We start from the raw sequence: 21,422 nt of genomic DNA, 5'->3' as shown, positions 1-21,422 counted from the left end.
TGTCTCTTCCTAAAAAATTACTCCTTTATACATCAAAAATGATAACAGAAACTTACATATTCAGTTAATTTTAAGATTGCAACTTAAGACATAAAATAAAGGATGATCCTACATACTTTTGTCCAGAAGTGTCAGAACATAATCTGAAGTATTACATAGCTCTAGACCTATAAAGGAAAGGAAAGTAACTTCATTAATTTCTCAGATCATCTGATTACAGTATAAACATTGTGGACTTACCAAACAGAGAAAGACATGTATCATATGATCTCACTGATATGAGGAATTCTTAATCGCAGGAAACAAACTGAGGGTTGCTGGAGTGGGGGGTGGGGTGGGAGGGATGGGGTGACTGGGTGATAGACACTGGGGAGGGTATGTGCTCTCGTAAGCGCTGTGAATTGTGCAAGACTGTTGAATCTCAGATCTGTACCTCTGAAACAAATAATGCAATATATGTTAAGAAAAAAAAAAGAAGAAGAAGAAGGTAGCAGGAGGGGAAGAATGAAGTGGGGGAAATCGGAGGGGTAGACGAACCATGAGAGACGATGGACTCTGAAAAACAAACTGAGGGTTCTAGAGGGGTGGGGGGTGGGAGGATGGGTTAGCCTGGTGGTGGGTATTGAGGAGGGCACATTCTGCATGGAGCACTGGGTGTTATGCACAAACAATGAATCATGGAACACTACATCTAAAACTAATGATGTAATGTAGGGGATTAACATAAGAATAAAAAAAAACATTGTGGACTTACAATAATAATGATGCAATGGCTAAAAATTGAAATTTTAAATACAGTTGTGGATTTGACCATGTATACTCTCCTGTGATACTGTGGTTCATCACCTACCTCTTTGACCACTTCTCTTTCACCTAGCTGGGTGCTCCTTTCTACCATTTCCTAACCACAGTGTCTGCCCTAGGCTGTCTTCTTTCTACAGTGCTCCTACCAGTTTTATACAAAAGCATAGCTTCAAGCTATTACCTCAAATATCCCTAACACTCATCTGTCCCTAAAGTTCTCTTAGCGCATTTCCAGCTGTCTCCATGACATCTCTACCTAGATCACTGACAAGCACCTTAAAACTAATATTTTAAAGCTTTGTCTCTCTTCTTTCCTACTTACCTATAAAATTTGACCAGTTGCCCTACTGATTCTGCTTCCATAACAATCTGTGCAGCTGACTCCACTTCTGCATTTCTACTCCCAGAGCTTTAGGTTCAGCTCCTTGTCCTGTCCAGTCCTGCCTGGTCTCTCTGAATCCATTCTCTCCCTTCTCGCTTTTCGCTCCATTGACCACATTGCTGCCATATAACTCATCATCAAGTTTAGCCTTAATCATGTCACTCCGCTGCTCAAAAATCCCTGCCTAAAATGTGTCAACTCCTTAGCCTAGCCTTCATAGAACTTCCATGTGACTCCACCATATACCTTTCCAACCTCGTTTCTCACCAGCTGCTTTCACATATTCCCTGCTCCTGCCCAACTTCCCATGATTGCACCTGCTCTACCCCCAGCTTGGAATGAATGCCTCTCCCCTTTCATTTCCATAAATACTATCTTTTCAAAGCTTTCCCTTTCCTCACTCCAACCTAGAAGTAATCTCTCTCCCAGAATATTAGTGACAGTTTTCACTTTTTTTCCTGAAATACAGTTATTCAGTATGTTTTGCTTTTTTCTTTAAGTTCCTTGAGAACAAGATACAAAACTGAGGATTTTTTTTTAATCCCTCAAAATACCAAGCACAGTACTTAGGTTAAGGCCAAAATAATTAATGTACTTTACTTAGATTCATTTATTAACATTAGTATTACGAATGGGAAAAATGTAATGGTTCCATCCTTGTAGAATCTAATGTTTACCACTACTTTCAAATAAATAATAAATGATAACAAAATAAGTATTTAAGGAACATTTCTTATTGGTTTTTAAATTCAATCAGTGGGTTATTAATTATAAAATAGCTACTATAAACTACAAAAATTTCATAAGATAATTACATAATAAAATCACATCTTTTATCTACTATTTGCTTAAAGATTTGTTTTTTTAATGAACTATTTTATATTTCAGAAATGAGTCTTTTCTTGGCACTTTCCTGTCATTTATAAACTAATCTAAAATTCTTTTTCAGAAAGCAGATGATAGAGAAAAACGACAAGAAGCCCATCGGTTTCATTTTGATGCTATGTGACTTGCCTTTAATATTACATAATGGAACAGCTATTCACTTGATTAATTGAATACTAAATTTGGCTGATAGAAGAAAATAAGGGACTTTGAATATTATTTATAAATGATGTATCCTTTGGTAATTATTGAAAAGTATTCAAATAAATATGGTCTGAATGTGTCACAAGGTCTTTTTCTAAAGCACTTTGTATACAATAATTTGGGTTATTTAAATGTGCTGTACATTTTTGTTACTTTGTGGAATGTGTTGCATGTACTCAGGTGTTTATGTATTTATAATCTTACTAGAATAATGATGATGGAAAAAGACATGTATAAATAAAAATAAGTGAACAGGGATTTTTTGTGTTCCACTTGAATTGGTCTTGCTTCTTATTCTAACAATACAAATTATACCTTTGTGAATGTATCACAGATAAAGTTATTTCACCTTCGTCACAGCAGGTGACTGTACACGGGATAGTGCTTGGATACTCTCTGGCTTTGGAATTGCAGTCCAGCGGGCTTGCCTTAAATTCCTGGTTCCACCACTTACAAGCTGTTTGAATTTGGCTAGTTGTTAACCTCTGTGAGCCTAAGTTTTCTTGTTTACAAATGGGGCGAGTAATACTACTCACTTGGGTTTGTAAACATCAGATGGGGTGATGTATGTGGAGTGCTTAGCTTGGTGCCTAGCACAGAGTTAGTTAACTGCTCAGTAAGTGGTAGTTGTCGTGATTACTATTTTTAGTTTCGTTTTTTTTTTTACAGACTTCTACAACTAATTATCAAAATATATAGACTCAATAGAATGTTATTTTCAGGCATGAGGAAATCATAATCTTTGGAAAACCTAAATTCTCAGTGGTTGGCATCTTACGTGACAACTTATTACTTGCTCATATTAACTAAAAATTATAGTACCCTCCAAGAATTAATATGCACTAAAAATTTTCATTTCAACACTGATCTTTATCATGTGATAATGAAGAACATTTGATTTCTTGAAAGGAAACTGCTGTAGATAGCATCTAAGAATGCAAATCTTCAACCACATTTTTACTCTCAAAAGCAGAGTCTGTAATTTACATTCAGACTTCAAGGCAAATTTTTGTGAACTTCACCTCACCAGAAAGTTACTTTAAGACTTAAATCTAAGACTGGGAAAAGTTTATACATCAATGTTAATAATTTTCTAATATGCAATGGACATGTGATGGCTGTAAAACACAAAAACTTACCTAAAAACAATTAATTTTGTTCTTCATGTTACTTTTTTCTTTACAGTTCATTGAGAATGGCATGTGTTTAAGTGGTTTACTTTGTGTATCTAAGCATGTTAATATGTCTCCTTAATAAATACTGTGTATTGAAACAAAGTATTTTGGTGAGTTTGTAAATTTTTTTTTATAATATTTTATTTATTTATTTGACAGAGAGAGAGACAGCGAGAACAGGAACACAAGCAGGGGGAGTGGGAGAGGGAGAAGCAGGCCTCCCGCTGAGCAGGGAGCCCGATGCGGGGCTCGATCCCAGGACCCTGGGATCACGACCTGAGCCGAAGGCAGACGCTTAACGACTGAGCCACCCAGGCGCCCCATTGTAAATATTTTTTAAGTATAAAGTCCAAATCACTTATCCTCACCATGAGACAGAGGTAAAATGACTCACCCATTGCCTCCTTGTGAGTTCATGCAAGATAGGAATCCCCTGACTATAGTACTACGTTAATTTACTAAACAGTTATCAACAGCAACACTGTCCTAGAGACTGTTAGGCTGAGTATCTCTCAACTGATACAGCATGAGTTTTTTTTGTTTTTGTTTTTTAATTATTATGTTATGTTAATCACCATACATTACATCATTAGTTTTTGATGTAGTGTTCCAGGATTCATTGTTTACGTATAACACCCAGTGCTCCATGCAGAACGTGCCCTCCTTAATACCCATCACCAGGCTAACCCATCCTCCCACCCCCATCCCCTCTAGAACCCTCAGTTTGTTTTTCAGAGTCCATCGTCTCTCATGGTTCATCTCCCCCTCGGATTTCCCCCCCTTCATTCTTCCCCTACTGCTATCTTCTTTTTTTTAACATATAATGTATTATTTGTTTCAGAGGTACAGATCTGTGATTCAACAGTCTTGCACAATTCACAGCGCTCACCATAGCATGTACCCTCCCCAATGTCTATCACCCAGCCGCCCCATCCCTCCCACCCCCCACCACTCCAGTGATCCTCAGTTTGTTTCCTGAGATTAAGAATTCCTCATACCGGTGAGGTCGTATGATACATGTCTTTCTCTGATTGACCTATTTCGCTCAGCATAACACTCTCCAGTTCCATCCACGTCGTTGCAAATGGCAAGATTTCATTCCTTTTGATGGTTGCATAATATTCCATTGTATATATATACCACATCTTCTTTATCCATTTATCTGTCGATGGACATCTTGGCTCTTTCCACAGTTTGGCTATTGTGGACATTGCTGCTATAAACATCACGTACAACAAAGGGGTGCACGTACCCCTTTGGATCCCTACATTTGTACCTTTGGGGTAAATACCCAGTAGTGCAATTGATACAGCATGAGTTTTAAAACTCACTTGGAGTCAGGATCTAAGGGAAGAGTATGTTATAAGCCAATAAAATGTTAAAGAGAAAAAAAGAAAAAGAAGAGGAAGGAGTACTTCACAACTCCTTTAATAAGGTCAATATTTCCCTAATACCCAAACTCAGTACAAGAAAATAAAACTACAGACCAATAATATCCCTCATAACATAGATGCAAAAATCCTCAACAAAACATTAACAAATTGTATCCAGAAATATATAAACAGATAACATGTAGTGACCAAGTGGGTTTCATCCAGAATGCAAAACTAATTTCACTATTTGAAGAGGAAAAAGCAGTATAACTTACCATATTAATAAATCAGAAAAACCATCTTTTATCTTCTCAACAGACACAGAAAGAAAACTTAAGAAATCTAACATCCATTCCTGATCTAAAAAAAAAAAAATCTGGGCCTCCTGGGTGTCTCAGTCATTAAGCTTCTGCCTTCGGCTCAGGTCATGATCCTGGGATCCTGGGATCGAGTCCTGCATCGGGCTCCCAGCTCTGCGGGAAGCCTGCTTCTCCCTCTGCCTCTGCTGCTCCCCCTGCTTGTGCTCTATCTCTCTCTGTCAAATAAATAAGATCTTTTTTAAAAAAATCAAACAAACTATGACCAGAACTTCCTTAACCGTAAAGGGCACTTTTTAAAAAAAAATCTGCAGCTAACAACATACTTAATGGTGAAAGACTGAATGCTTTCTCCCAATGATTAGGTACAAGACAAGGATGTCCTCTCCCACTGATACTTTTCCACAAAGTACTAGAAATCTTAACTAAAGTAATAATCCAAGAAAAGGAAATAAAAGGCATAGAGATTGGAAAGGAAGAAATAAAACTACCCCTATTAATAGATGACATGACTGTCTAGAAAATTCCCAGGAATCTATAGACACACACATACACACACACACACACACACACAAAATACCTCCTAGAACTAAGTGGATTTATCAAGTTTAGCAGGACACAAGGTCAACACAATCATTTATCTATAAACATAATGAGCAATTGGAAATTGAAATTTTTTTAAATACTATTTAAAATGGATACAATAATGAATTTTTTTATTCAAAGATTTTATTTATTTATTTGATAGAGAGAGAGACAGCAAGAGAGGGAACACAAGTAGGGGGAGTGGGAAAGGGAGAAGCAGGCTTCCCGTGGAGCAGGGAGCCCAATGCAGGGCTCGATCCCAGGACCCTGAGATCATGACCTGAGCCGAAGGCAGATGCTTAACGACTGAGCCACCCAGGCACCCCAATAATGAATTTTTTTAAAGATTCATTTATTTAAGAGAGGGAGAGAGAGAGAGTGCTCATATGAGCAGGGGGAGGGGCAGAGGGAAGAGGGAAACTAGCAGACTCCCTGCTGAGCAGAGAACCCAGTGTGAGGCTCAATCCCAGGACCCTGAGATCATGACCTGAGCCAATATCAAGAGTTGGACACTTAACTGGCTGAGCCACCCAGGCGCCCCTGAAATTCTTATGTAGAACTATAATGAAGCATGCATGGGATTGGTATGCAGAAAACTACAAAATAACAATGAAAGAAATAAGGAAGACTTGAATGTAAAGACACTGTGTTCATGGACTGGAAGATTCAACCTAGTAAAGATGTCAACACTCCACAAAGTGATCTATAGATTTAATACCATCCCTATCAAAATCACAGCAGTATTTTTTGTAGATATAGACAAGATGATGGTAAAATTTATATAAAAGAGGGAAGGAACTAGAACAGCTTCAAATAATTTTGAAAAAGAAGGCAAAGCTGGAGGAATCAAACTACCTGATTTTAAGACCTCCAGTAAGTCTTTTTTTTTTTTTAAAGATTTTATTTATTTATTTGAGAGAGTATGAGAGAGAGAGAGAGAGAGAGCACATGAGAGGGGGGAGGGTCAGAGGGAGAAGCAGACTCCCTGCTGAGCAGGGAGCCCGATGTGGGACTCGATCCCGGGACTCCAGGATCATGACCTGAGCCGAAGGCAGTCGCTTAACCAACTGAGCCACCCAGGCGCCCAAGACCTCCAGTAAGTCTTATAATAAAGTTATAGTAACCAAGATAGTGTGGTATTGACAAAAAGATAGACACATAGAGCAATGGCAATGGAACAAAATAGAGGGTCGAGAAAGAAACCTACCCAAATATAGCTATTTGATCTTTGACAAAAGTTAAAAGTGATTCAGTGGAAGGCAGTCTTTTCAACAGATAGTTTTAGAACAATTGGCCAAAAATAGGCAAAGAAAAAGGAGCTTGACCTAAACCTCACCCCTTCTATGATAAATTAACTCAAAAAAGGATCATAAACTGAGGCACCTGGGTGGCTCAGTCGGTTAAGCATCCAACTCTTGGTTTCAGCTCAGGTCATGATCTCAGGGTCGTGAAAGGGTGGAGTCTGCGTAAGATTCTCTCCTTCTCCCTCTGCCCCTCCCCCATGCTCTTTCGTTCTCTCTCAATAAATAAATAAATAAATAAATCTTTTTTTTAATGGATCATAAACAAATATAAAAAATAAAACTATAAGACTTTTAGAAGAAAACATAGAGGCATATCTTCATGAACTTCATGAATATCTTCATGAGTTAGGCAAAAAGTTCTTAGAAATGACACCAAAAGTATGATCCATAAAAGAAAATATTGATAAATTTGACTTCTAAATTAAAGACATCTTCTTTGCCAAAACCACTTTCAAGACTATGAATAGATAAGCTGCATATGGGAAGAAAATATTTGCAAATCACATATCCAACAATGGGCTTGTATCCAGAATGTATAAAGAACCCTTAAAAGCCAACAATACATAAACAACCCAGTTTAACAGTGAGCAAGTACTTGGACACGTCACTAAAAAAGACAGACCAACAGCAACTGATGAAAAGATACCCCACACCATTAGCTGTTAGGTAAATGAGTATTAACATCATGAAAAGATACCATTACACACCTATTATAACAGCTAAAACAAAAAATAGTGACAACTCTAAGTGCTGACATGGATGAGAAACAACTAGAGCAGCTGGGATTCTCATATTCCTGGTAGGAATGCAGAGTGGGAAGACCACTCTGGAGAACAATTTGGTGATTTCTAAAGTCAACTGCATTTTTATGTAAGAGCAAATCAGATACAAAATAGATTTTAAAACAGGTAACATTTATAAATTCATCAAAGCCAACTACCCATGAATAACACAAGATGTATCACATCTCTGTAGGGTCAATTATAAAACTTTCTTCAGAAACAATAAGAAGTCTTAAATAAAGATACATCTATACCATGTTTATGGACAGGATGACAAAGTATTGTAAAGATGTCAAATCATCCCCAACTCCACTCAATATCCCAACAGATTTTTGTTGTTGCTGCCGCTGCTAAACTTAAAAGCTGTTTCTAAGATGCATACGGAAATACAAAGGGCCAAGAATAGCCAAGACTATCTTGAGAAAGAACAAGAACTTGCCTTGTCAGATATCAAAACTTAATATAAAGTTATAACGATTAACACAGTGTAGTATTACTGAAGAGAAAGATGGATTCCAGACCTAAATGTGAAATGCAAATTTATAAGCTTTTAGTATTTAATATACATAAATAACTTCATGATCCTGGGATAGGGATGTGTTTCTTATTCAAATCACTAAAAACACTGTAAGGGATATTTTTTATGAATAGGAGCATATTAAAATTAGTATCTTCTTCTGTTCATCACAGACACTATTAAATGGGTAAAGACAAGTCATAAAATGAAAAAAAATATTTCAACACATATAACTGATTAGTTATACAAAATAGAGAAATTCTATAAAATTATTTAAAAAGACAGTCCAGTAAAAAATTGGGCAAAAGTTTTGAATAGGTCATTCACTAAAAAAGGAAATCCAAGTAGCCAATAAACATATAAAAAGGTGTTCAAATTTGGGAAATGCAAATTAAGCAAACAATCATAAATAGATTCATAAATACAGAGAAGAACAAATTAGTGGTTGCCAGAAGGGATGGGCAAAATAGGTAAAGGGGATTAAGAGGTACAAAATTCCAGTTTCACAATAAATATGTCACGAGATGAAAAGAACAGCAGAGGGAATAAGTAAGATTGTAAGAACTTCATGTGGTGACAGATGGTAACTACACTTATCGTAGTAAACATTTTGTGATGTGTACAATTATCAAATCACTATGTTGTACACCCTAAACTAATATAATATTGTATGTCAACTATACTTCATTTTAAAAAAGAGAAAAGTAGTTATGTTCCATGAGGGAAAAAAAAAGAAAACAAAAGGAAGGAAATGATAAAAGAATAGTGATAAACTCTAGGGAATTGGGAGAAGATTATAATCAGGCACAAGCACTTGGGGAGCTTCAGGGTATACGTGAAGTTTTATTTCTTGATCTGGGTGGTGTTTACATGGCACTTCGCTTTATAATTAAACTGTACATACGTGTTTGTTTTAGACACTTTTCTGAGTATATTTCACAATTTTTATAAAATCTTACAAAAGTTTTCCAAAGATCCTTTTGTAAATCACATATCTAGAAATATGTTTCATTACAAATCCTATATATTTCTACAGCATAAAAAACAGTCAGATTTGTTTCTGGTTTTTTTTAATATTTTATTTATTTATTTAGACAGAGAGAGAGACAGCGAGAGAGGGAACACAAGCAGGGGGAGTGGGAGAGGGAGAAGCAGGCTTCCCACTGAGCAAGGGAGCCCGATGCGGGGCTTGATCCCAGGACCCTGGGATCATGACCTGGGCTGAAGGCAGATGCTTAACAACTGAGCCACCCAGGCGCCCCAGTTTGAGATTTGTTGCTAATAATTGCAATAATTTAGATACAACTTCCTTACAAAAATGAAAATTGAATAACACCAATATATAGTTGAATATATATGCATTCTAATCACACTAACATTAATAGCATAGGATATCGAGCAGCATAAATATTCAGTCCATCAAGCCGTTAAGTGAACATTTAAGAAAGTTCTTTTATCTAGCAAACATTACCAAATAACTATATGAAGAGTTTTATAGTTTAATATTATGGTTTCATGTTGTACAAATAAAATAGCATTCATTTCAGCTTGCAGTAAACAGGCTTAAGCATAAAGTAAACAGAGATTTCAAAATGGGATTTTGGCTTTTAAGAAAATGATACCAAGGGCTTCTGGGTGTCTCAGTGGGTTAAGTGCTGATTCTTGATTTTGGCTCAGGTCATCATTTCAGAGTCATGAGATCAAGCTCCGAGTTGGGCTCCACGCTGGGTGTGGAGCCTGATTAAGACTCTCTCCCTCTCCCTCTACCTCTCCCCGCCTCAAAAAAAAAGAAAGAAAGAAAAAGAAAATGATACCATATAAGTTAGTAATGTTATTCTAAGAAATATCATTAGGACCTTTCTTAGTTTTTCACAATCAAATGAAAGTACCTGGATGATCAGAAATTTTCCTGATAAAGTTGAAATACTTTAGTACCGGTGGTAGGCAGTATTTCTTAAAAACTTTCTTGCTTTGGAATTACACTAAGCAGAAATTTGGGAACAAGTGTAGGTGACAGTGTTACTGAAAGAACTGATTTCGACTCCCTGGAAGCAGCTCTTCTTCAAAATCATTAACACAGGAATAATTTTGGTTCATGAGTGTGTGAGTACAGGGGCTGAATTTTGTCCCCCACCCTCTAAATTCATATATTGAAGCTCTAACCCTCAATGTGACTGTATGTGGAGACAGGGCTTTTGAGGATGTAATTAAGGTCAAATGAGGTCATAAGGGTGGGACCTTAATGCAATCTGAGTGGTGTCCTTCTAAGGGGAACAGACATGAAGTTTGCAGTGCACAGAGGATGGGCCATGTGAAGACACAGCAAGAAGTCTGCAGTCTACAGGCCAGGAAAAGAAGTCTCACCAGAAACCAATCCTATGTACGCCTTAATCTTGGACTTCTAGCCTCCAAAACTATGAGAAAATATGTTCCTATTGTTTAAGGCCCCCAGTCTGTGGTATTTTGTTATGGCAGCCCAAGCAGATGAATACGAGTTAAAATTTTTTTGTTTCCTCTTTTCTTTCCCTAAAAAACTCTACAGTTGTATAATAACAATGAAATCTATATGATACCGCTTTTCACTACATTTTGCCATCATCATTGCTGTATCCACACACTGTAAGAAAAGCGGTGTGAGACCCCTATGTTACTTCAGTACAAAATAGATTTTCCATACATTAGCTTGGTTATGTGTAAATTCCTCTGTCTTCCTTAATCATAGCTCTGTATGAATCTGCTCAGGCTTCCACAACAAAATGTCATAGACTGGGGGGCTTAAGCAACATTTATTTTCTCACAGCTCTGGAGGCTGGAAGTCCATATCAAGGCTCCAGCCAATCTGGCTTCTGGTGAGAACTCTTCTTGGCTTGCTGATTGCTACCTTCACTATGTCCTCCCAGGGCATTTCCTCTGTACTGGAAGGTCAAGGAGAGGGTCGCTCTCTCTGGTGTTTCTTTTTTTTTTTTTTTAAAGATTTTATTTATTTATTTGACAGAGAGAGACACAGCGAGAGAGGGAACACAAGCAGGGGGAGTGGGAGAGGGAGAAGCAGGTTCCCCGCAGAGCAGGGAGCCCGATGCGGGACTCGATCCCAGCACCCTGGGGATCATGACCTGAGCCGAAGGCAGTCGCTCAACCGACTGAGCCACCCAGGCGCCCATCTGGTGTTTCTTCTTATAAAAACACCAATCCCATCAGATCAGGGCCCCACCCTCATTTGACCTTAGAAGTCCCATCTCCAAATACAGTCCCAGATGTTAGGACTCCAACTTATGAATTCTTTTTTTTTTTTTTAAAGATTTTTTATTTATTTATTTGACAGAGAGAGACATAGCGAGAGTAGGAACACAAGCAGGGGGAGTGGGAGAGGGAGAAGCAGGCTTCCCGTGGAGCAGGGAGCCCGATGTGGGACTCGATCCCAGGACCCTGGGATCATGACCTGAGCCGAAGGCAGACGCTTAACAACTGAGCCACCCAGGCGCCCCAACTTATGAATTCTAAGGGAAACAAATATTCAGTCCTTTATAAAAATCTCTACACATAACAACCTGGCTTCCTAGGCTATCATTTAATAAAATGTTAGAGCTCCCTACCTCTAGTGGAAAAGAGAGACAACAAAAAGCTGTTCAGTATATAAACATTGAGATAAAATGCTGTATTTTTTTAAATGATTCATTCTCATAGTAAGTCAACGCTACATACCATTCAAGTGCTACAGGGAATTTGGTCGGAGAAAAGCAAATTTAAACTATAGGAATGATTCTGTGAGGAGCTGGGAGAGGCTATAACTACGCCTTGAAGGACCAGGTGGAATGCAACAAAAACAGAGTCCCCAGTCACCTGGGAACTGGCAGGTAACCTGGGAACAGACTTGAGTGCTACAGGGTGGTCTTGCGGGGAAATAATAATTCAAATACAGAACTCTCCAACTGAGAGATATGCAAAGTGCTTTCCTTTTGATTGCGTTAACATATGGCCACACAGTAGTCCCAGCTATGATCTGTGCTTTATCACATTCCTTGAGAAATCTTCTACAGACAATTATACTAACACAGCCAAAAGATAGGTGTCTTAAGAGGGAGCCAAAATTGAGCATTCCCAATCTATTCCTTGGGAATCTACATCCCAGCCAATATCCTAGAGGAAAAAAAACCTTTTTAGGTTTCATCAAAATAGTTCTACCAGTAAGGGCTCCTAGGCCAAATGACAGTCCTGTGTATATACTTTTTAAATTACTACAGTTGCTCTAATCCCCTCCCTCCTTTCACTATATCCTCAGCTGAACTGACAGATTAGTTTCTCCAGAGCTCCGTCACTCCACTATTAAAAACTATGCCTCTGGCTTCCTGAATCAAGCACAAACCCCTCTGCCTAGCATTTAAGTAGGCGTCTCCACCATCAAAGCCCACCATATTCTATCTTCACTACCAGACACAAAACTTGCCCCAAATGCAACACTAAGCCTTGCTCCTTGCCTGACTTGAAAGCTCTTCTGCCTTCTCTCCTCTCCATTTGCCATCCATAGCCTTTCCATTCTTTGTGGGTCACCTCCTCCATGAAGCATTCTCTAACGACATCACAGGCACTGATTCTTCCTTCAGTCAACAACTATGCATTAAGAACCGCTTCTGTTCCGGAAGTTGAGAGGGCTCCTTCCTCCTAATTCTTTTTGTCCACATTGTCTGTGACTTACATTTAATACTCTTACTACTGTCCTTGTCTTCCAATATGTCACTTTATATTTGTGGAAAAGGATCTCAAATGTTTTATTTACTAGGTGGTTCTTGTGTGCAATCTCACAAGTGATTGTGATTTTTAGGTGATTTGTCTTGGGAACCAACACGTACGCATCTTTTATACCGCCCACAGCACATGATAAAGGGCTAAATATGTTGCTATTAATTGGTGTTAAATACGTTTTCACTTGCAAACTTCGTGAATACTTACTTTTGTGCCTTTCATAGAGGGACAGAAGAAAAGAGAGAAGAGGTTGACATCCCTGGAAGTTTTTTCAGTTGTCTAACATTGTCCTTAACTATAATTTGTTAACAAGTATTTCTGGAGTTCCTATTATGTGTCAGATACAGATACACAAATATTCGATTATGGTAGAGCCTTAATCACAGCCTTAATTCCCTGGCATATTGTTTTCTGCACATAGTTAACACTCGATAAGTATGTGTTGAGTGACCCTATGAATGTAGCCTCCTGCTCACAAGCAGCTCATATTTTAGCAGTGTAGGGGTAAATGGGATATAGGTGATTAAACAAGTAGATGAGCTAGATAGCGTGATGATTACTATGGAGAAAATAAAACAGGATAATTAATATTATGCAGTTTGCCAATTTGGGTCTGTTTTTTGGGCTTTTTGTTTTTTATCAACAGAGTCAAGCGACCCCATCAGCATGGCTTGGTGGACAAGAGGGCACTCTCTGGAGGCAGATTTCCCGGGGTTCACAACCCTGCTTTCCTCCCTCGCTCTGTGGCTGTGGACAAACTACTTAACCTTTCTGGCCTCGTTATCCCCATCCTGTAACAGTACCTACGGCATGAGGTGGGTTTGAGGACTAAAAAGAGTATGATAGGCAAAGTATTTGGTACTGTGCCCGGCAACCCAGGAAGCCTTTAGGAAATGTTAGTGAGCATCACGGCCGTCAGGTTAACTCACCTGGCGCCAAGGGGAGGTGAGAACCCCAGGCGCCCTCCGTCCCTGAGCTCCCTGCCCAGATCCTCAACCCCTGCCAGAGGCAGGTTATCAAGCAGAGGCAAGCTGGGCGGAGTTTTGACCTTGAACTGAGGTCCTAAGAGGCCGAAGGGTCGGTGCCCCCTGTCTTTCTGCGAAGACGTACGGAGAAGCGCCGGCGGGCAAAGGCTGCGGGGTTCGGGGTGGGCGGCGGGGTCCCCAGCCCCTCCCCCCGGGCCGGAGGCCTCGAGGGCTAGCACCAGCTCACCCCGGACGCCCTGCAGCGGCGGGGGATGGGCCGGACTCTCCCTCAACGCCCGCCTCTCGCAGCGGCGGTTCGCTGCCGAAGGGGTAGAGACCGCGGCGCCCCGCACCTCGTCGCCCCGCCCTCAGGCCAACGGTCGCGGGCGCACAGCCCTCCCGGGGCACGAGGCCGCCGGCGGGCCCGCCCGGCGATTGGCCGGGTGGGTGCGAGGGGCACGCGGGCGGGGGCGGGGGGCGGGCACATGCGCGCAGGCGGCGCGGCCGGCACGCGGCGCTCGCGCTCCCTGCTTAAATGAGCCTGGGCTGCCCGCGCCCGCCACTTCAGAGGGGCTCGCGCCGCGGCCGCAGGAAGAGCGGCCCGTGCGGGTGTCGTCCCTCGCGCCAGCGCGCCTCGGCTCCGGGGCGGTCGATGGGCCAGAGCGCCGCGGAGCAGGAGGCGGCGCCCGTCGGGGGGCTCGGGCAGCGCGGGAGCCCGCCGGGGGGCTCTGGCATGGCGGGCTGCAGGACCTGAGCCCTGCCCCGCGGGGAGGCAGCCTGGTGGCCGGCGATGGGGACCGAGCGGGACTGCCGCCGCGCCGGGCCGTGAGCGCCGCACCGCCGCCGCCGCCTCCTCGCCGCCGCCTCGGCCCCTCGCGAAGCGCCGGGCCGCTCGGGAACATGGCCCTGGAGCAGCTCTGCGCGGTCCTCAAAGGTAAGCGCCGGGGGCCGCGGACGGCGCCCCCTGCGGGCCGAGGCCGGCGTCTTCGCGTCCCTCCCCGGCGCCGGGCGCCCGACGCGCCTCTTTGTCTGGTCCGCGCGGACCGCGGAGCTCTGGCGCCCACCCTGATTGACTTGCTCTCCAAGCGCCTCTCCCCCAGCCCTCTGCGTGTCTGGCAGGCTCCGGGGGGCACTGGTGGGAACGCGCGGTAGAACGGGAAGCAGCGGCCCGGCGGGGCCCTCCGAGCCGTGTCCTCGCGCCTCTTACAATTCCGCGCATCGCTTCGCAAAGTTGTGGGGTTCGTGTAAGTGGGGCTCAGGCCGGTCTTTTTCAGCATTTCATGACAGAAAGTCATTCCACTCGAACAATAAGAGCCCCAGCCGAGGCGTCGCGGAGCAGCTCTGGAAAAGCCCCGCGCTGGCGGGTGGCGGAACGGCCTGCGGGCCGGACCGGGTCCCACCTGCTGCGGCCGCGGAGGCTGCGGCACCACTGCGGGCGCCGCGGCCCGGCCCGGCCCGGAGCCCGCTGCTCGCGGCCGCGCCCCGGCGCTTCCCGGGACCTCGGAATACCGTGCCGCTGGTGTGTGGTTCTTTCTGATTTGTTGTACCGGGAATTGAAACAGTGGGCTTGCCAAGTGCACAAAGCTCCCAAACAGGCTCTAGCTGCTTTGCATTTTCCTGGAGGTGTTATTTTAGACTGAAATTTATATGCATAGATAATTAAGGTTGTGATACAAAGTTGCTTCCGAAACTCGGACTGAATAAATCCTTTTTTCAGTCGTCAGAGGAAAGGAAACACCACCACCAAAAAAAAGGGCTTCCCTTTTCCCCTACTGATTTAAATTGAAAACTGAATAGCTGTACGTTGTTAATGCTATGAAATGCTCTCTTTTTTATATTGGGTAAGGAGTTAAGGTATTAGCAGTGTCACATATAGCTCATTGTATCCTGGTATTTGTACAGTGACAAATGTTGGGTGTTTTTTTCCCATTCCATATTAACACTTTTTTATAATTTGTTTATTAGAAAATTCAGTATAATTTTGCTTTTAATTTTAACTGGACAGTTGCCTGCCTTCCAGATTTTCCTAAATTCATCATTGAGATTTCAGCAGTTTAATTTCAAATGTCTACCTAACGGTATACTTACAGGTACAGTTGGTACTAAGGTAACTTAGGACTTTCTACCTAATGAATATTTCACATCACCCCATGAATTCTTAGTGATTCCTTCATTAAATTAAAATTTAAAACTCTGATGTTAATTTCGTATAGTTTTCCTATCTGTAAATCCTAATTTATGTAGCCATTCCTTGGAAATTAAGACTGTTTTATTCTTCCAAAATAAATCATAATATGCACAGTAGGTTTTCTGATAGTGCTCATTATCCAAATTTGCTTCATTGTCCTGATTGCTCTATGGTTATCAACATCATGACAGTCCGTTTGGGTAGCCCCCTAAGGAGAAATCAGTTAGCCCTGTTACACAGCTTTACCCGCGGAACTTCAGGGAACTGAGCTGGATAGGACAATTGCTGGTCCTCCTGAATCCTGAAGGGATTTGCAGCTTTTCTGCCTTTGCCTTTGTCGTTGGTACATACTGCCCTCTCTGGCCACTGTGGTGAAGGATTTAGCTGTTGCACCTTTCAGGAAAGGGTTCTGTGGTGAAGGCAGAGCCAACAGTGGAAACAATGTAGTATCTGGCTTTTCTTTTTAGTGTGCACTAAAACCTACACTTGTTTTACATGCTAGCGTATTTTCAAAGCTCAAACTAAGTTGTTGTAGGCTTGCTAGAGATGAAACAAGCTATTTTTAAGTCTTCTAAAGTTTGTGTGTGTGCTTGTAAATATGGGGAATTGGTCTGGAAAGATTCAAGAAATTAACAAAAGTTGATTCTGAGAAGGGAATCTGGGAGATAGAGATCAGAGTGAGGTCCGGGAAGACTTCTATTTCACTGCACCCCCATTTGTAGCCCTTGATTTTTTTAACCAAATGTGTGTGTTACCTATACAGAAATTGTTTGGTGTTTTTTAATTTTAAAAAATTATCTTTTGGAAAAATACTGGATTTTCCTAGTGCTCGCATTCATTGTGTGCATCAAGGCATGAAAAAGCAGCCCTTAAGTATCCTGTAAGGTGAATTGCTTCAATACTGAAGAGGTTCTTATCAGAAGCAGTTATTTAATATTTGCATAATTATAGATATTGCCTACCAAAAGCCTTATTTGCAGTATTATGGTCAGTTTCTACTAAAACAAATCATCCATAATGAGTGTGTGAGATCTTAAGTAGAAGGTAATTTTCGTTAAGATGCCATTGATTCTTTTTGTTTTACTCTCGGCAGTGAGAACAAAAGGATAACTCTACTAGGCTTTTTAAACCTTTCATGTGTTGTTAAAACTGAATAATTCACTTTTAACTGTTTATGATCCCTCTGGGTCTTATAAAATTTGATTTAACTTTCTGTCAAAGTTAAGTAAGCATCATAGTCACATGAAAATATTGCATTAGTATTATAAACCCATTTTTTTTACTGTTTTATTCAGTCATCACACTTTGGGAGAATCTTATTAGACTCAGTTATATTTAAACTGTATAAACTGCTGTAAAATTTGTTGTGTAACAGCATAAATATCCCTCGGCACTATATTTTTAAAATCTTACCTGAGACTGACAAAAATTAACTCCTGTCTATCATTCTCATGCCTCATCCAAAAGTTAGTAAACTATACAAAAATATGTGTGGTACTGGAAAGCTGTCCCTTTAATAGTGAAGTTTTAAAGCACAGTCTTGTTAAAAATTAACTTTTTTACTTTTTCCCCCAGGAATAGGAGAAATGTTTTAAGGCTGAAAATTGAAGTGTGACTAAACACTGGTTTTATTGTAGTAAATCCTCAAACTAGAATCCAGTTTATCTGTTTTGAAACCAAATTCACCTGTAGAAAAAAGATGCAGCCTTATAATACACACATATGTGCATTACAAAACAAGTTCAAATCACTTTCAGGCCTTTTTGGAATAAGCTAGAAAAAAGATAAACTATAAATAAAGTTCATATCCAAAGTTTTAAACTCTCAAATTCTGTTTTTGGTTACTACCCATTCAGCAGTCTCCTATCGATTTGTTTTGTTTTTTTTTTTTTCCAGTCTCATTTTTAAATTTATGCTCCTTGCAGAGTGATTCTTGATGTTTGAAAATGTGTCCCTGAATCACTATGAAATCCCAGTTATTATGGTTTTTGAGTTGGAAAGGGGAACCCTAAGGTCCATTGGTTTGCAAACTTTCCTTAACAGGAGAACTTCCTCAAAAGGAACCCTTCTGAGGGGATACTTAAAAACTAAACAAAGGTAATCAATAAGAGCAGGGTTGCTGTGATTGGTGAGGGACTTCACCCTCTCAAAGACTCATCATAGTGGCCCCCCAAAACTGATACTTTTTAACATGTTTGTTATATCACTCACAAAATTGCGGTGTAGTAATCTGAAAGTTCAATTCTTCTTAGGCAAAATGACATTAAAACATGTTTGTTTAAATATGCCTGGACTCATATGTTGGAAATTACAGCACTAGTGGGTGAGAAGATAACACTCTTTAAAATGTGACCTGGTCACATTAAAATTTGTTGCTGTGAATATCTAAAGAAGACTCCTATAAAATGAGAACATACAAAACTGCCCTCTTAGGAGCACTTGGCCAGCAAGGAGGTTGTCACATCCTGCAGGGAAGAAAGCACTTCTGCTACATTTACTCATTCTTAAAGTGGTTGGCAGTGTGATTAGCATGTGTAGGTTGGAGTGATCCCAAAGTTTGCCAAGTCCATCTTCTTTCTTAGCTAATAAGTAAAATTGAGTTTGATTAAATTTGGGTACTCTGTTCTGTGGAACATGGTTAATCAAAAACAAGTTACTACTACCTCAAGTACTACTGGACTCTCATCGAACTCCATCCTGCTTTCATTATCGAAGATAGTAAAGAGCAAGGAGACGAGTTAGGCCTTTGTTACATCTGGCATCTCGTGATAGATTCTACAAACCTTTCATTTACCGCTTTGGTGCTTAAAACAGGAGGGCTTATTGGAAAGAGGCACCTTTAATTACTAACAGAGGTAAATTGAGCCAGCTTGAGAAAAGTAAGCTTAGTGGCTGGGTATCTGAAAAGAAAAGAAAAAAAATCAGTTCTTTTCCTGTCCCTTGATTTATGCTTGATAAAAGAAGCTGGGTCATTTGTGTGACTACTGTTAACCAAGATGTGTGCTTCTCATTTGTTGATGCAGGACTCCGCACTGTATGTTATAGTTACAAAAAGGACGTAATCAGGATCATGCTTAGTCATTTCAGGTATTCATCTAATTTTTATTGAATGCTGTCGTGGGCTAGGCAATCTTTTAGTCACTAGGGATGCATCCGTGAATCAGACAAGGCTTCTCTTTCTAGTAGGAACTGACAAATAATAAGCAAAATATCAAGTGATATAAATAATAATTAAAATATTTATATAATAAAACAGGATGAAGGAGAAAATGTAGAGCTTCTTTAGAAGTCAGAAAGTCTTCACAAGACCTGAATGACAGGAAGGAACCAGCCATGCAGAGAGATTCTAGGCAAAAGGAATAAGCTAGTCCCTAGGGCAAGAAGTAGCTTGGTATATTGAAGTAATGGGGAAGAAGGCCTATATAGCGATAAGTAGCAATCGGGAGGTCAGGGAAGTGGTTAGATGCTAAATCACATAGGACCTCTGAAGTCAGAGTAGGGAGTATGGATTTACTCTCAATGTAATGGGACTGTATTGGAAGATTTTATGAAAGGCTGTGATATGATCTGGTTTATGTCTTGAAGGGATCACTGGCTGCTATAGACTGTAGGGGACATGGCAGAAATAGCCAGTTGTCTCCCAATATCCATTTTATACTTTAGTAATTCTCTGAATTTTAATTAAGCCCGTAACCACCCAACAGAAAGACTAGATTTTACAGCTTTCCTTAGGGTTAGGTGTGGTCATGTGACTAAGTGAGTCTGGCCAATTAGATGTGTGTGCAACTTTGGGAAAGTGATGGTGTTTTTTTGTTCAGTTAAAATTTTTATTTTGAGATCATTGTAGATTCTAGGTAAATGCTTTTAAAAGAAGGAGGAATGTCCTATTATTATTTCTTCATTCTGGCTGGCTCTTAACACAGGCATGGTAGCTGTAATGAAAATAGAATGGCTGGCACTCCAGCATCCATGTTGGACCATAAGATGGACTTGGAAGGAAAGTCATATACAATTGAACAATGAGATAGAAGGAGCTTAGGTCCCTTGTAATGATAGCCTTCACTCTAGCCCTTAACTACTTACCTCCACAGTTTGTATACTTGCCAGAAATCTATTCTATCTTGTGTAAACTGGTTGTGTAAAAAAATAAGTAAAAGAAACAAAACCAGAGATAGAGAACTGTTAATAGAGAAGTGAAAAATCTGAATGCTGTCAAATAAAATTAATTTTGAAAGTTCCTGGAAAAAGCAGGTTTTAAACAGTGCAGAGGGAATTTGTGGAAGCAAAGGGAGATACATGGCAAGTGCAGATGTTCAGAAACAAATATTTATAGAAACAGTATGGGAATAGGTACCAGAGCATTCACCAATATTTCCAAAACCAACTCGTCAACTCCTTTTTTGCTGGCCCTCTACCCTGCCTCATTCATCTTGGCCCAGCCTTGCCCCTGCCATCACCAATAGAGAAAACGGGCATCCTCTTTCCATTTCTTGCAGTATACTATCATCCTCTTATTGCAGTGGTTGGCCTGCAAAGCATGGTCCCAGGACCAGCAGCTTTAGCATCACTAGGGAACTTATTAAAATTGCAAGTTCTCAAGCCCCACCCCAGACCTACTAGGTCAAAATCTCTGGAAGTAACCCCTGCCCACCAAAATCTGTGTTTTAATAAGCTCTCCGAGTGATTGTGGTGCACACTACTGTCCCAGTGGTTGATTCCATTCTCCCACCTAGAAGTAGACTTGCTGGGTGGAATTTGTGCATTTTTAAACCCTGATACAGATTACCAGACTAACCTCCAAAAAGTTATGCCAGTTTGCAATCCAGTGACAGTGTATGTCAGTTTCCTATATCCTGACCAACAGTAGAATCTGCATTTTTTTAATTTTAGGCTAAATTTTTGTATTGTTTTGGGTTTTGGCACATTTTTCTGATGGCATAATCTTTTTTTCTCAGTTATTTGTAGTTTTTATTTGTTTGTCTTTAGTAAGTGAAGGTGTTCTCCACCCAAAAGGGTACCTACATAATTCACCTTTTTGTTTGTTCAATCTGGTATTTATTTTTCTATTTAGCTTGAAGGTAGGGATCTGCTTTTTTTCCCAAATAATTATCGAGTTATCCCAGAATCATTTATTAAACCTATCCTTTCACTGAGAGTTTCAGATACCATACATAAAATAAATTCTGGACTATCTATGTCTA

General features: G+C 40.5%; 2 protein-coding genes across 2 annotated transcripts in view; both read left to right on the top strand.

The window, feature by feature from the left end:
* Nucleotides 1-3,552, top strand: part of ITFG1 (integrin alpha FG-GAP repeat containing 1) — a 337,289-nt gene extending 333,737 nt beyond the window's left edge. The window contains exon 18 of the mRNA XM_021705838.2: nucleotides 2,136-3,552. Coding sequence (XP_021561513.1) covers nucleotides 2,136-2,195 — 60 coding nt within the window. The 3' untranslated portion in view covers nucleotides 2,196-3,552. The remainder of the gene's footprint in view (nucleotides 1-2,135) is intronic.
* An 11,381-nt stretch (nucleotides 3,553-14,933) lies between these two features.
* Nucleotides 14,934-21,422, top strand: part of NETO2 (neuropilin and tolloid like 2) — a 56,637-nt gene continuing 50,148 nt past the window's right edge. The window contains exons 1-3 of the mRNA XM_021705635.2: nucleotides 14,934-14,967; nucleotides 15,308-15,552; nucleotides 21,293-21,299. Of these exons, the coding sequence (XP_021561310.1) occupies nucleotides 14,934-14,967; nucleotides 15,308-15,552; nucleotides 21,293-21,299 (286 nt within the window). The remainder of the gene's footprint in view (nucleotides 14,968-15,307; nucleotides 15,553-21,292; nucleotides 21,300-21,422) is intronic.

This window comes from Neomonachus schauinslandi, chromosome 16 (genome assembly GCF_002201575.2).
Source record: "Neomonachus schauinslandi chromosome 16, ASM220157v2, whole genome shotgun sequence".
In the NCBI taxonomy this organism is placed as follows: Eukaryota; Metazoa; Chordata; class Mammalia; order Carnivora; family Phocidae; genus Neomonachus; species Neomonachus schauinslandi.
The sequence above is the reverse complement of the archived record's forward strand: the minus strand, read 5'-3'. Positions and strand labels throughout refer to the sequence as shown.